This window comes from Lacerta agilis, chromosome 2, assembly GCF_009819535.1.
Source record: "Lacerta agilis isolate rLacAgi1 chromosome 2, rLacAgi1.pri, whole genome shotgun sequence".
Lineage (NCBI taxonomy): Eukaryota > Metazoa > Chordata > Lepidosauria > Squamata > Lacertidae > Lacerta > Lacerta agilis.
The window spans coordinates 13,564,827-13,580,577 of record NC_046313.1 but is presented as its reverse complement, the minus strand read 5'-3'; the positions used below and the strand labels follow the sequence as shown (position 1 = coordinate 13,580,577).

Sequence of the window (15,751 nt, the reverse complement as noted above, 5' to 3'; positions counted from 1 at the left end):
AGGGGTGACACAACTGGGCTCCTGCAGCTCGGAGCACGTTTCCCCACAGGGGAGCCTTAAAAAGAATCTCGAGGGAGCCGTGGACTCGGAAAGGTTGAAAATACCTGGTTTAAGCCATTGCAAAAGAACAGCCTGGGAGCTAAACACAAGTGCCACGGCTGTGTACAATTTAAAATGGTCTCCGTGCTACAGCTGTTTTGTGTTCAATGTCCCAAAGAGGTGGCTGGCATTTCTCTGATCACTTCAAGCTGATAGGCCACAGCACGGGAGTCTTCTGCAAGTAAGCCTGAAAGGCGGCCTCTTTCCCCCATCTCTTCATGGCTGCTTTTTCGAGGATTGGAACGCCACTGATAAAACTGAGCAAGAACCACACCAGCAGCGGCGAGGTGACGCTGAAGTATTGCCAGCCACATAGTACTGGGGTGGCTGACACAAAGAGTCCTGTCCACAGCAAGATCTCGCCCAGGTAGTTGGGGTGACGACTGTAAGCCCATAGGCCGCTCTGGATAAACTTCCCCTAGGGAGATTTTAAAATAAAAAGTGTATCAGTGTTTGAAAAGGAAAAGGTTCTGATCTTTGCCTGGTCCTCAGACCCATTCGGCACAAAGAGTCCTTGAGAAAGAGTACTTTGCAGAATGCTGCTTTTATTCTTAAAAATAGTCTTCTCTAACCACGACCAACAGCTTTTACACACATCAACACTACCAGCTTTCACTAACCAACTAACCCACACCACACACAATCAATGACCACTCTATATACAGGTGAAACTCGAAAAATTAGAATATTGTGGAAAAGTCCATTTATGTAAGCAATTGATTTCATTAGCTACTGGAGTTTAATATATGAGATAGACTCATGACATGCAAAGCGAGATATGTCAAGCCTTTGCTTGTTATAATTGTGAAGATTATGGCGCACAGCTGATGAAAACCCCAAAGTTGAGATTGTTAATTTGGGGTTCTCATCAGCTGTACGCCATAATCATCACAATTCTAACAAATAAAGGCTTGACATATCTCGCTTTGCATGTCATGAGTATCTCATACATTAGTTTCACCTTTTAAGTTGAATTACTGAAAGAAATGAACCTTTCCACGATATTCTAATTTTTCGAGTATCACCCGTATACAGACATATATAGGTGAAAGGTTGCATGAGTCATGCAGGCTTTGTCGATTCATTGTAGGCCGCTGACTCAGTTCCTTTTGTATTAAAGAAATCGGCTACTTTTTAGCCGTGACAAAGTGTAAGTTTTATTGTGCAGCGTAATTACATAGCTGGTTCCAATTACAAAAGAAATTCACTACAGTGGTACCTCAGGTTACAGACGCTTCAGGTTACAGACTCCGCTAACCCAGAAATAGTACCTCTATTAAGAAGAACTTTGCTTCAGGATGAGAACAGAAATCGCGCGGTGGTGGCAACGGGAGGCCCCATTAACTAAAGTGGTACCTCAGGTTAAGAACGAACCTCCAGAACGAATTAAGATCTTAACCAGAGGTACCACTGTAGTTGAATGTATGTGCAGAATTCAGTTGGCTTATCCAAATCAATACCAGTGAATACCCACATACTAAGCAGGATCTCTTTTCCTGCCCAGCTACCTTCAGCAACTAATATGCACTGCCAGTTCCAAAGCTAGCATCCCTATTAGCAGGATTGCTGTTATCACTAAGCGCCAATCTCCCTATGCTTGATTAAGATTTCCAAAGCAAGATTCTGCCTAATGAAGTGTCCTTTTTTGTGAGAACATAGCTTTTCCTAATTGGACTCTTAGACATCATACATTAAGGAAAAGGTATTTCAGTATAGAGATACAAGTATGTTGTCTCTTAGCCCAAGCTTTAATTGGGTGGCTCTGCAAGCTATTATTACTGTAAGAACAGTAAAGAAGTTGGAACCATGTCTACCTTTAGATTTATTTCCCTCTTGTTTGGTCTATGTCTTTGATTCTTGCTTTACCAGAAAAGCTAGCTTTTGATCAGTTTAAGTGCTTCAAACTAATAAAACCATGTAACATCTAGGTAAACTAGCAAATCATGTTACATCACCAGTTAAGTTTTACATCTAGTCTCTGTTATGCATGTGAGGTCAATTCCTCCATCCACAATCAAGTCTTGGATGGCAGAGGTCTTGCGAATCATTGAGCTGGCATTGCACAACAGCACCTTAAGGTCATGTGGGGCACCGTTGTTGACACCTGTATCCTGGTCAGGACCAGATCCGCAGACAGGGATAGTCTTCAGAGAACGACTAAACATGTCTCCTCAGTAATGATATGGTCTGGTCCTAGTGTACAAACTCCTCCTGCCTGTGAGCAGAGATCCCGTGTAACGTTGCATCTCTCCCTATGGAACCTACCCCAACCATTCTGTTGGATTTTCCACCCATGTCTTACCTACGATCCCTCATGAGTGGGGCTACCACCTTAGGAGAGTAATAGCCATTATGGGTTCCTTCCAGTAGCACCTTAGAGACCAACTAAGTTTGTTCTTGGTATGAGCTTTTGTGTGCATGCACACTTCTTCAGATACATGCACACGAAAGCTCATACCAAGAACAAACTTAGTTGGTCTCTAAGGTGCTACTGGAAGGAATTTTTTATTTTGTTTTGTTTTGACTATGGCAGACCAACACGGCTACCTACCTGTAGCCATTATGGGGTAAGTGTTACAATCCACTCAGCTAAGCAGATTAATGACAATACTCTGCTTCCGGGTCATGTGGCCAGCATGACAAAGCCGCTTCTGGCGAACCAGAGCAGCGCACGGAAACGGCGTTTACCTTCCCGCCAGAGTGGTACCTATTTATCTACTTGCACTTTTGACGTGCTTTCGAACTGCTAGGTGGGCAGGAGCTGGGACCAAGCAATGGGAGCTCACCTCATCGTGGGGATTTGAACCACCGACCTTCTGATCAGCAAGCCCTAGGCTCTGTGGTTTAACCCACAGCGCCACCCGCATCCCCACTGGGGTGGGGTGGCATTTGCTCACAAATACCTTATACAGTGGAACCCCGGGTTACACACGCAACTTGAACGCACATAAAAAACCCTAAAAAACCTGGAAGTCGTGCAATTTGAGCGCTTCTGTGCATGCACGAAGTGCGCAGAAGCATTCTGCACATCCGGTGGTCACGGGTGCTCCGGAAAACACTTCTGGGGTGTGGGAGTGCGTATCTCGAATGTATGCAACACGGAGCGTATGCAACATGAGGTATGACTACCAGCATTGTCTTTTTTATAAAAAAAAGTCAAGGGCTCCCTAAAGCCAAGTATAATGTAGTAGAGAACCTCACAGCCATTACTCACAGCGTTATCAGGGTTGCTTCTGAAATGCCACTTCTGTTGGTCAGCTATGGCCTCTGTAACAAACCCCACGGCCCAAATGCTCCATCCAAAATAGTCCCAGAATCCAAGAGGCTTCTGGTGTTTCTCCAGGTTCAGCAACAGAGTGGGAAGCAATGTTACAAACACCCATATACCTGTCAAAACATGAAGCCAGAATAGATTAGGCTGCATACATTTGCAAAAACAGCAGGACAGGCAAGTTCCATCTTACTCCTGAATAGAATTGTGCTGTAAGCCTGTAACTTAGCAGCTGCGCCCAGAAATATTATTATTTATTGAATTTACATGTAAATACCATCCTATACCCGGAGTTCTCAGGGCAGTTCAAAAAACAAAATCAAAATATAAAACCACAAAATATATACTCAAAATAAAAACAACAACCCAATAACCCCCCCCCCCAAAACCCCCACATTTTAAAAGGGCAAAGGATGTCAATCAAATCAACCAAAGGCCTGGTTAAAAAGGAACGTTTTTGCCTGGCACCTAAAAATGTATAATCTTTTCTTCCTCTTAAAATGTCATCACATTCCACCTTAAAGTCCAAAGTCCCATTAGCAAAGGCCTGGTTTGTGTATGTTCAAGTGCATCCTATGTCTTTTGATATGTTCTGTAAGCTAAATTCTGCGATCTGAATAAATGCGACTGCTTGGGCACAGGTTCCCCACCCCACCCCACCCCTCTCCTGCTAACCAAGTGGAAGGTGCTCCCCAGAATATTAAGGCGCACTAGACCCATTGATTGATGCAAGTCCTGCTCAGTTCTAGCTTCTGATTGTTAAAGACAAGCACCGCTAAGAGAAAGAACTAGGGTGAAGCTAAAAGATGTGAAGCACTGAAAAGCCAGCAGCAGGGGAATGAAAAGACATTGTACATTAAAAGCCCATCAAAGCAATAGTGACTTCCACTGCTTAAGGAAAAGGCACAGAGGGAGACTGATGGATCTTGATGAGAAGAGCATTCCAAACAAAAAAACATCTTGCATTCACCCAGGGGCTATCCTGAGGTGGCCTCGGAATTTGATCTGAATTCCCAGGAAGGTCCATATTACAGCAAGCAGCTCCTAACAAGGGTTACTGGACCTAAGCCATTAATAATAATAATAATAATAATAATAATAATAATAATAATAATAATTTATTGACATGCCATCCATCTGACTGGGTTGCCCTAGCCACTCTGAGTGGCTTCCAATGAATTAAAGATATTAAGCACAGTAAAACGTCAAGCATTAAAAACTTCCCTATACAGTGGTACCTCTGGTTACGTACTTAATTCGTTCCGGAGGTCCGTTCTTAACCTGAAACTGTTCTTAACCTGAAGCACCACTTTAGCTAATGGGGCCTCCTGCTGCCACCGCCGTGCAATTTCTGTTCTCATCCTGAAGCAAAGTTCTTAACCTGAAGTGTTATTTCTGGGTTAGCAGAGTAACCTGAAGCATATGTCCTATATATTCTGGCGTTTAAGACTACTTTTTGATCCAGGAAAATCTTCTCAAAAGTCGGGGGTCGTCTTATACGCCGGGTGGAGAATCTGCGGTCGAGTATATCTCAAACTCTGTATTTTAACTGGAAAAGTTGGGGATCGTCTTATACGCCCAGTCGTCTTATGCGCCGGAAAATACGGTAACCTGAAGCGTATGTAACGCAAGGTATCACTGTACAGGGCTGCCTTCAGATGACTTCTAAAAGTCAGATCGTTGTTTATTTCCTTGACATCTGATGGCAGGGCGTTCCACAGGGCAGGCGCCACTACTGAGAAGGCCCTCTGCCTGGTTCCCTGTAACCTCACTTCTCGCAATGAAGTTAAAAGCCAAAAGGCCTTCAGAGCTAGATCTGTGTCCGGGCTGAAAGATGGAGACGCTCCCTCAGGTATACAGGGCCAGGGCTGTTTAAGGCTTTAAAAGACAGCACCAACTCTTTGAATTGTGCTCAGAAACGTTCTGGGACCCAAAGTAGACCGGTGTTATATGGTCCCGGCAGTCGCTCCCAGTCACCAGTCTAACAGCCGCATTCTGGATTAGTTGTAGTTTCCGACTCACCTTCAAAGGTAGCCCCTCGTAGAGCGCATTGCAGTACTCATTAGGGCTTTCAAGGTTAGTAGAACCAGCTCCTTGAGCCCAGAAAGAAATCACATGGTACACTAAGGATGCGTAAGTTAACTTGTTCAATGCTTCTGGCCAAATTTCACTGGTGCGGGGATACAGCAGTGGTGGCGAACCTATGGCACGCGTGCCAGATTTGGCACGCAGAGCCCTCACTGCTGGCACGCGCACCATCGGCCCATCCGTGCTGTTGTTGTTGTTTTTTCCCCAGGCTTGCGTCCGCTGTTGAAACCTTGAACTTTTTTTTTGCTAGTCGCTGGAGATTGTGTTCAGCGATTGATCTGTTTTTCAATTTGCTGCGTCAGTAGTTGTTTCTGATTGGGCATAACAGCGTTCTTTTTTTAACCCTTATTGTGCTGTGTGTGTGTGTTCTTTTGGCGCTTTGGCAGACGATGATGTCGGCGCTGCATGTTAATTCCAGCGAAGGTATTATTTGTCATTTATTTCTGTTCTCCCCCCCCCCCCAAAAAAGCTCAGCAGCTTTGGAGTGCCCTCCCAAAAAAGCAAAGCAACTTTTGTGCGACCCCCCCCCCCAAAAAAGCTCCAAAACTTTGGTTGGCAGCTCCCCAAAAAAAGCTCAACAAGTTTGGGCACTTTGTGATAAATAAGTGGGTTTTGGTTTACAGTTTGGGCACTCGGTCTCTAAAAGGTTCGCCACCACTGGGATATAGGTTTCAGTTCCAAACTATCTACACCTTCACCTTGCATTGTCCAGTATAGGAGGAAAGTGCCTGAGTTTTCTCTGACGCCGTTGAATCGCCTGTCATGCCCCTCCTTCAGGATCCGTAGGAAGAGGAAGAGCCCCAACCTGAGAACAGCAGAGATAATAGAACATATTGGAAATGGAGTTCATCATTACGCAGAAGCAACCAGAGCCTTCCCAGGCCTCGAATAACAGCTGACCGTGCCTGCAGCTTCGCAACTGCCACATTTTAGGTGACCCTGGTCTTGTGTTTCAACAGCAGCCTTATAAAACACAAATATAGGAGGAAAAAGCCATTCCTGGCATGGAAATAAGTCGTGGGGAAAGCTGTGTGCAATGCATTTAAAAATAAAAAAATCCTGTACCAGAGAATGCGACCTGAACAAACTAAGCAAATCCATCCGATTGTGTGTAATTTATTCAGCGTTTTTACTGTTACAGATAATATGTTGCTTCTGGGAGGGATAAGAACCTTTGAAGAAAACTGGAGCCCTGCCACCGCCACTGAAAATTGTACCAAACAACAACTCTGATTTTAAACAGGCATTGTCCACGCACTGTCAAACGTATCTTGACAACTATAAGGGCTAGAAATTTGTTTCTTCTTTGTGATTTTTTAAAAAAGCAACGTTCTATCATGTGCTATGATGGCTAAGATTCTCATGAAGTCCAACCCCCTACTTGTATTTCTGTGCTTGTGCAAAATCACAGCATAAATGCAGCCCACCACTGTGTGGGATCATAGCAGGAGCTGTAGCCATAGGCTGAAGAGGAAATCAATCGGTAAGAAGTGACTGGATTTTAAAAGCCTTTTTTTTAAAAAAAAATGCAGTGCTTTGATTTTTACATTCAGTTCCATCAACACTGTTAACCCCAGAACAGCATTCATTGGCAATTCCATCAGGCTCTCCTGGCTGCAGGCACACGAGTCGAGGTGATGCATCGTGGAATCGGCTCAAACTCATGGCTGCCTCTGAAACAAACGCACAGCTCATTGGAAACTCACCTGAGGCCCCAAATAGTCACCAGCCCTGTCTGGACCTGCTGCCGAAGATGCTGTGTGTTGCCCCATCTGAGGCTCAGGTGCGCCAACAAGATGAATGTCCCGCTTCCTAGAGAGGCAGAAAGAGCAACATCAGAAGCTAAAACGGGAAAAAGTCATCACAGGGGCTCTTGAATGCTTCCCTGGTGTGATACGGGCCTTGCATTTCAGAGAATCACAGAATTGTAGAGTTGGAAGGGACCATGAGGGCCTGGTTCAACCTGCTGCAATGCAGGGAGATTTCACCTGACATGGGACTCGAACCCACAACCCTGAGATTAACAGTCTCATGCTCTAACAATTCTCCATCCTTGTACTGAGCTATCCTCAAGGCCTGTAGCGGGGAAACATTAATAAACTCCTTTAGTAAGAGCAGGGGTCAGCAAACGTTTTCAGCAGAGGGCCAGTCCACTGTCCCTGAGACCTTATGGGGGGCCGGACTATATTTTTTGGGGGGAGGGGAATTAATTCCTATGCCCCACAAATAACCCAGAGATGCATTTTAAATAAAAGGACACATTCTACTCATGTAAAAACACGCTGATTCCCGGACCAGATTTAGAAGTTGATTGGGCCGGATCCAGCCCCCAGGCCTTAGTTTGCCTACCCACGAGTAAGAGGATGCTATATTCTCTCCACCCAAGTAGCGGTGACTGAATACTACTGTTTCATATTCCACTACATCTAATAGCTATATTACAGATATATATATATTTGCAGCTTCTACTTGATCTCTAGCACACTTGCTTGATGTCTTAGAAACATGGCAGTGCTCTCTCATTTTGGAATCTGAATGCTACCACTTACATTCTGGCCTGCCCCCACCGAACAGCTGATTATGATGAAAATAATAATCAGAAATGAACATAATTTAAGTGTTTGGGTACAGAGGTTCTCGGTATTTCTAAGGAGAGGGCTGCACAGACTTCCCACCACCCTACAATACTATGATCTGGCCTCAGTTACAATAGGCCTCTGACAGAGCTGAACACACTGCGTTTGTGAGCTAAAAGCTTTCCAGTCCTAGGGGGCATCGCCAATTGCTCTACGGGGCGGTTGGGAAGCTAGCTATTTGTGTGCAAGTGGTATACCATACAGATTAGGCAATATTCGCCCCCATACAATGGCTCTAAGTCAGCTAAAATTCCCACCAGCCCTAGCAAGCAGGGCCAGAAGAAGAAGAAGAAGAAGAAGAAGAAGAAGAAGAAGAAGAAGAAGAAGAAGAAGAAGAAGAGTTTGGATTTGATATCCCGCTTTATCACTACCCGAAGGAGTCTCAAAGCGGCTAACATTCTCCTTTCCCTTCCTCCCCCACAACAAACACTCTATGAGGTGAGTGAGGCTGAGAGACTTCAAAGAAATGTGACTAGCCCAAGGTCACCCAGCAGCTGCATGTGGAGGAGCGGAGATGCGAACCTGGTTCACCAGATTACGAGTCTACCACTCTTAACCACTACACCACACTGGCTCTCCAGCAATCAAGCATGATGGGGCTGTAATTCGGCAGCTTGAGGAGGGCAATACGTTTCCGGTGCCGGCTCTAAGGACACCTCCTCATACCTTTTAAAGTCAAAGCTAGAATGGGGAAACTTAGAATCATAGAGTTGGAAGGGGCATCAAGAGTCATCTAGTCCAGCCCCCTTGCAATGCAACTTGTCACTGTACCAACTTCGCCTCTGTGACGTTTACCCCAGTTATTGGAGGTCTCCCTTCAGGGGCGGACATTGGTAATATGAGTGAGGACAAAATTTGGCACTGTAAATATTTATTTGGCGCCCTCTTGCTAGAAGTGCATGCTCTCAACGCACTACGTCACAGTTGTGGCAACTTAACTGCCTGTCTGACCGGGGTCTAACTTTGAGTAGGTATTCGTATAAATACGAGTATTGTTATTATTCACCCCGTCAGCTCTCAAAGTAGCTGTCTTACTACAAAGGAATTTCAAAATTAGACTGGAAAGAGAAGTTGCTGGATTGCAACTAATTACCAAACTTAAAACCATGGAGAGACCTGGTCTGAACAAAGACACTGGATTCTTATCTCATTATAAAGGACAACACTATATTTAGCCATCTCACCCCTTGCCTTTTCCTGCAAGACCAACTGCAGTCGTCAACAGGTTTTCCACACCTATCAGCCGATCACCCATTCCCACCATACTTCTGAGTAATACCCCTCCCCACTCTCTCACTATATATAAGGGTCTGGCGACTTCTGTTTTGGTGTATCTGAAGAAGTGTGCATGCACACGAAAGCTCATACCAAGAACAAACTTACTGTATATTCTGGAGTATAAGACTACCTTTTAATCGAGGAAAATCTTCTCAAAAGTCGGGGGTCGTCTTATACGCCAGGTGGAGAATCTGTGGTTGAGTATATCTCAAACTCTATATTTTAACTGGAAAAGTTGGGGGTCGTCTTATACGCCCAGTCTTATACGCCGGAAAATACGATAGTCGGTCTCTAAGATGCTACTGGAAGGATTTTTTTTATTTTGTTTTCACCCTAAATCTGGCGCTGCTCCCTTCTGCATCAGCTTCTAGCATGCTGCCCTATATATGATACGCTCTAAAAGCCAAAAGGCAGCAGGGACAAAGGGGATTAAATTCCCCCTTGGCTGATGAGACAATATGATCCCTCCCAGCAGCCCTACTTATTTTGATCAGTCAGCGAAGGCTTGGTTCGTGTAGAAACCACTCGGTAGGGTGTGGTGCTTTATAACCTTGGCTAGTGCAATTCATTGACTTAACCAGGCTTGGAGTCCTTTAAATAACAGTGCCAGGAGCGCAGGTTTAATCAATGTGACTCAGTGTGTGCAATTCTCAGCATCCTTCTTTGCTTCTTGGGGGAGCCCTGAGAAATTGGGGGTGCTGATGACAGGGAAGAGTTGAAGGGGCCGTAAAGAAAAAGTAATATTTTTTTGCCCGGAAGAAGAGCTTGCTAACTATTTGGTGTCATTTGGGCTGGCCTGAATAAAGGTGGCTGTGGACTTTATTAACACCCTTTCCCCCTTTTTGCTTTTTTAAACTGTGCCTGTGTTACTTGTCATCCCAAGCGGGCCTGCTTGGTAGTGGCGCCCGCCCCGTGGAACGCCCTCCCATCAGATGTCAAGGAAATAAGCAACTATCTGACTTTTAGAAGACATCTAAAGGCAGCCCTGTTTAGGGAAGTTTTTAATGACTGGTGTTTTGCTGTGTTTTAATTTGTTGGAAGCCGGTCAAGTGGATGGCATATAAATTAATTATAATTATTATTAGCTACACAGCCTTGATTCCGAAAAAGAAAGGGGCGAGGGAATGAGCGGAATCTGGCAGTTCTGTTTTGTTTATTTCATTTATTTTATTAATCGCATCCCGAGGGAGGTTAATGCGCATTTAGATGAACTGGAAAGCAAGGTTTCTTCCCAGAAGAAACCTGCAGATGCGAGAGCGGCGGGGAGAGCAGCGAAAGGGGAGCTGCAACAGGTCGAAAAACACGAGCAGCGCCCAGATCGCTCCCCACGAGGTCCGCCAGCAGATCCCGCGCCGTGATCCATCCCAAGTCGGACCCGGAGCCCCGAAATCCCCGCTCACCCGCCAGGTCGAAGAACTTCTCGGTGCGCAGCGCGGCCGCGGCCACCCACAGGCCCCACTGGAGCGCCAGGTCCACGGACGCCAGCCTGGCGAGAGGGACCAGCGCCATGGCGAGCGGATGTCCCGGAACGCGGCGCCGAGAGAACCCTCCGAAGTATCCTAACTGGACGCAGCCAATCGCCGGAGGGCGGCTCCGCGTCGTAGCCAACCGGCAATCGAGCACCGCCCCCATGGGGCGGAGCACGTGGGCGACTGAGATTGCTTAACCGGAGGATTTTATAAGATTAGCGGCAGCGTTCTCTTCCTCCTCCTCTTTATAATGCAGGCGCATTTGTGGCTAGGGTAACTTTTAATATTTGCAGGAGATCAAGGCAGTGGGTCGATACCAGGGCCGGATTTAGGTTTGATGAGGCCCTAAACTACTGAAGCTAATGGGGCCCTTTATATGTCCAGCTGTCCTTTGTCAACAACAAATTGTCACTGTTTTCTGTGTTGAATATATGCTATATGATATGGTGATTTATCGACCTAATAGGTATCTAAAGCCATTTGCACATGCAGAATGTAGACACCCTATATATAGAAATGAGCAAACCAGTGATATTTTAGGGAGCAGGCTAGCAGGTGGGGCCCATTACTAGCCTACTAGATCCCACACAACACAAAACACTGCTGATGTATGTTGGTTTAATAATAATAATAATAGCAATTATTATTATTATTAATAATAATAATAATAATAATATTTATTATTTGTACCCCGCCCATCTGGCTGGATTTCCCCAGCCACTCTGGGCGGCTTCCAACAGAAATCAAATACAAAAATATCAAACATTAAAAACTTCCCTAAAAAGGGCTGCCTTCAGGTTTTTTCTGAATGTCAGGTAGTTGTTTATTTCCCTGACCTGTGATGGGAGGGCGTTCCACAGGGCGGGCGCCACTACCGAGAAGGCCCTCTGCCTGGTTCCCTGTAGTTTTGCTTCTCGCAGTGAGGGAACCAACAGAAGGCCCTCGGCGCTGGATCTCAGTGTCCGGGCTGAATGATGGGGGTGGAGACGCTCCTTCAGGTATACAGGACCGAGGCCGTTTAGGGCTTTAAAGGTCAGCACCAACACTTTGAATTGTGCTCGGAAACGTACTGGGAGCCAATGCAGATCTCTCAGGACCGGTGTTATGTGGTCCCGGCGGCCACTCCCAGTCACCATTATTATTATTATTATTATTATTATTATTATTATTATTATTATTATTATTAGTACCCTGCCCATCCGGCTGTGTGTCCCCAGCCACTCTGGGCGGCTTCCAACAAAGATTAAAATACATTTTATTTTATTTGTTTTTTATCTTATATTTTGGAAATGTACATCCAGGTTTTTTTTCCCTTTAATTTTTGTGTGCGCCCCCCCCCCCCAAGAGAGTGGTGCACTAAGCAATAGCTTGTTTAACTTATACGAAAATATGGCACTGCTAGGATGCATCTACAGAAATACATTGTCCCCCGATCAAGGGAAGTAATGGTACCAGTCGATCATTTCTTGTATTTAACTAAAAGCTGCCTCAAACCCAGCCATAAAACCAGCGAATCCAACTAAGAAAGACCCTGAAATAAACAACCATTTACTATAAATCAAATTAATGAATCTCCTGCACAGTTTTTTTATGTGACTAGCACAAACACTTTTAGCGGCTTTTGCAAATAAGGCTGTTTTTATACCGTATGTGACAAGCGGGTGACAGTCAGATAATTGTACCACTCTATTAAGCCTTGGTCAAACCATACCTGGAATACCGTGTCCAGTTCTGGGTGCAACAGTTTAAGAAGGAATTAAGTACGTTTCTGAGTACAGTACAAAGTGTTGGTGCTGACTTTTAAAGCCCTAAACGGACTTGGCCCAGTATACCTGAAGGAGTGTCCCCACCCCCCATCATTCAGCCTGGACACTGAGGTCCAGCTCTGAGGCTCTTCTGGTGGTTCCCTCACTGCAAGAAGTGAAGTTACAGGGAATCGGGCAGCTGGTCTTCTTGGCAGTGGCAGCTACCCTGTGGAATGTCCTCCCATCAGATGCCAAGGAAATAAACAACTATCTGACTTTTAGAAGACATCTGAAGGCAACCCTGTTCAGAAAAGTTTTTAATGGTTGGTGTTTTACTATGTTTTTAATATTTTGTGAGGAGCTGCCCGGAGTGGCTGGGAGAACCCAGTCAGATGGGAGGCTAATAATAAAAATAATAATCTGGAATGTGTGCAGAGGAGGTTGACCAAGATGATCAAGGGTCCGGAAAGCAGGCCTCATGAGAAATGGTTGAAAGAGCTGGGTATGTTTATCCTGCAAAAGTGGAGACTGGGGTGATATGATGGCCATCTTAAAATAGCTTAAGATTTGACATGGCTAGGACTCGAACCAATGGCTTCAAGTTCCAAGAAAGCAGATTCCGACTAAACATCATGAAAAACTTTCCGACGATAAGAGCTGTTCGACGGTGCAACAGACTTCCGCAAGAGGTTGTGGACTCTTCTTCCTTGTTTCCTGCTTGGCAGGGGGTTGGACTGGATGGCCCTTGTGGTCTCTTCCAACTCTATGATTCTAAGTTTTAAAGTACATATTGGATGGCCATCTGTCATGGATTCTTTAGCTGAGATTCCTGCATTGCAGGGGGTTGGACTAGAAGACCCTTGGGGGTCTCTTCCAACTCTACAATTCTATGGAAGAAATGGCTCTCTCTGTGTGTGATGCAGTACATATGAACTGAACGATGAGCTGATTATCTGGTGACCTGAAGCCGTCGCCCGACTGACAAATTTGGTTGTGCAGTTTGGGCCTTTTAAAGCTCCTTTAAAGCAGGAGCAAGTTTAACAGTCCTTCATCTGATGCAATGATTGGCTGGGGAGGGGGGCCAGGAAGCAGCTTGGAAGGTAGCCTTGGAAAAATCGGGCCCATCTGTCGATATGAAAAAAGATGCGTCCATTTGAGGCACTGGTAGCTCAGCGGGTGGCGCTGTGGGTTAAACCACAGAGGAACCTAGGGCTTGCCGATCAGAAGGTTGGCGATTCAAATCCCTGCGGCGGGGTGAGCTCCCATTGCTTGGTCCCAGCTCCTGCCAACCTAGCAGTTTGAAAGCACGTCAAAGTGCAAGTAGATAAATAGGTATCGCTCCAGCGGGAAGGTAAACGGCGTTTCCGTGCACTGCTCTGGTTTGCCAAAAGCGGCTTAGTCATGCTGGCCACATGACCTGGCCGGAAGCTGTACGCTGGCTCCCTCGGCCAATAAAACGAGATGAGTGCCGCAACCCCAGAGTTGTCTGCGACTGGACCTAATGGCCAGGGGTCCCTTTACCTTTTACCTCAGCACTTTATAAGTCCATATTTGGTTAAGTGCGGTTATTCAGTGATGGCTGCAACACGCTCTGTACATGGCAAGAGGCTCGCTCCCTGATTATTGCACCGCTTTTTCCAGGACTGAGTCCTGGCGTTGAAAAGACGTTTGGGGATAAAGGCTTTGACTCAAATGGGGTTGTGGAATCCATCAATGACAGGTGCTGTGCTGTCAAGTGGCACAGCTCTTTCTCCTCTCTTTATAATTGCCTCAACAATCTCTGTTTAATCTCCACAGCTCATCCATCAGTGGAATGAGATCTGGGGATAAAGCAAGGATATGCACCACCAAATTCCAGCCATTTGTAATAAACCCTCTGCTTGTACTCCAGCCCGGTGTACATAAATCTCTGGGTTTGTGGTTGTTGTTTTTTAAAAGCCCACAAAGACACACAGAGGCATGCGGGCTTTCTCGCAAATATCAGGCTTTTAATAAAATCTTGCCCATTAGCTCTGAACAGAAGGGATTTTTGCCATCTGTTGAGCCGCAGACACAAAGATTGACAAGGTTATTATTGCTGAGACAGAAATATTCGCTCTTTGTCCTTTATCTTTTCTGTATCTTCCAGCCGGGGTGGGGGAGGGAAATACAAGGGGTCTGTTATTGCTGAAATACATCTTATTTAATGCTGCTCGCCTCAAATCAGCGGCAATCATGAGAAATTGCAAGGTCAGGAAGAGTGGAAAGCGAGATGAAAAGAGGAATTTATGGCAATGGAAGCTTGTGCTGAAGAGGCGAGAGACTAGACTGTTTGGGCGAGATGTTTATTAAGAGCCCAGCACCTCCAGTGCCCTCAGGATACAAAGGGGAACAGATTTCTCCTGCTTAGAAAGAAAGAAGGCAATAAGATTCCAGCAATTGAAGCTGCTATGGGCTATTTAAAAGCCCACCATCAAGATATACAGAAGCAACAACAAAGGGACAAACAGAAATTACCCACAGGATGCAGAGGAGCTTGAAAGGGGGAGCAGAATAGCTGCCATAATTAGAATTAATCAGACATATTAATTTCATACAAATGATATTAGTAAAATACTGGGTGCCTGAAGAGCACAACTAGAATACTGTGCCCAGTTCTGGGTGCCACAATTTAAGAAGGATATTGACAAGCTGGAATGGGTGCAGAGGAGGGCAGCCAAGAGGATCATTCCCAGAATTTGCTGATGAAAACTGCGACAATTTAAAAAATGAAAACAAAACCACAAAAAGGTTTTTAGTGTGGGTATGCCCAGGGGCATAGAAAGCGGGGTGTGGGTAGTGCGGTCCACTTCAGGTGTCATCCCTGAGGGGGTGACAAAATGGCACACCGCAGGGGGCGGCACTTACCGCGGGGCCTGGCCTGCAGCATGCCTGAGATACGCATCTCTTCTGGGAGTGACGCAGTGGCTCGGGGCCCCATGCTGCCCAAAACGGCAGCATGGGGCTTGCATCCACCAGGCAGACTCTGTGGGCAGCTCGCTGATGCTGCCCCCCCGGGCGGATTGCTGCAGCGCCCCTATGGGCGTATCACCCCACCCCCACCGCTCCAGGTGCCAGAGCAGCTAGCTACACCCCTGTGTATGCCCTCCTGAGATCATGATTTTGCTATGTTAGTGTCAGGGACCG

At 45.8% G+C, this 15,751-nt stretch overlaps 1 protein-coding gene across 1 annotated transcript; it reads right to left on the bottom strand.

Annotated features, from left to right (window-relative positions):
• Nucleotides 1-145: 145 nt before the first annotated feature.
• On the bottom strand, nt 146-10,939 carry LOC117040721. The gene is made up of 5 exons (XM_033138675.1): nt 10,773-10,939; nt 7,165-7,270; nt 6,157-6,263; nt 3,314-3,486; nt 146-517 (listed from the first exon to the last, which is right to left on the bottom strand). The coding sequence occupies exons 1-5, from the start codon at nt 10,879-10,881 to the stop codon at nt 239-241; spliced, it is 774 nt and encodes a 257-aa protein (XP_032994566.1). The 5' UTR covers nt 10,882-10,939; the 3' UTR covers nt 146-238.
• Between the last annotated feature and the right edge of the window lie 4,812 nt (nt 10,940-15,751).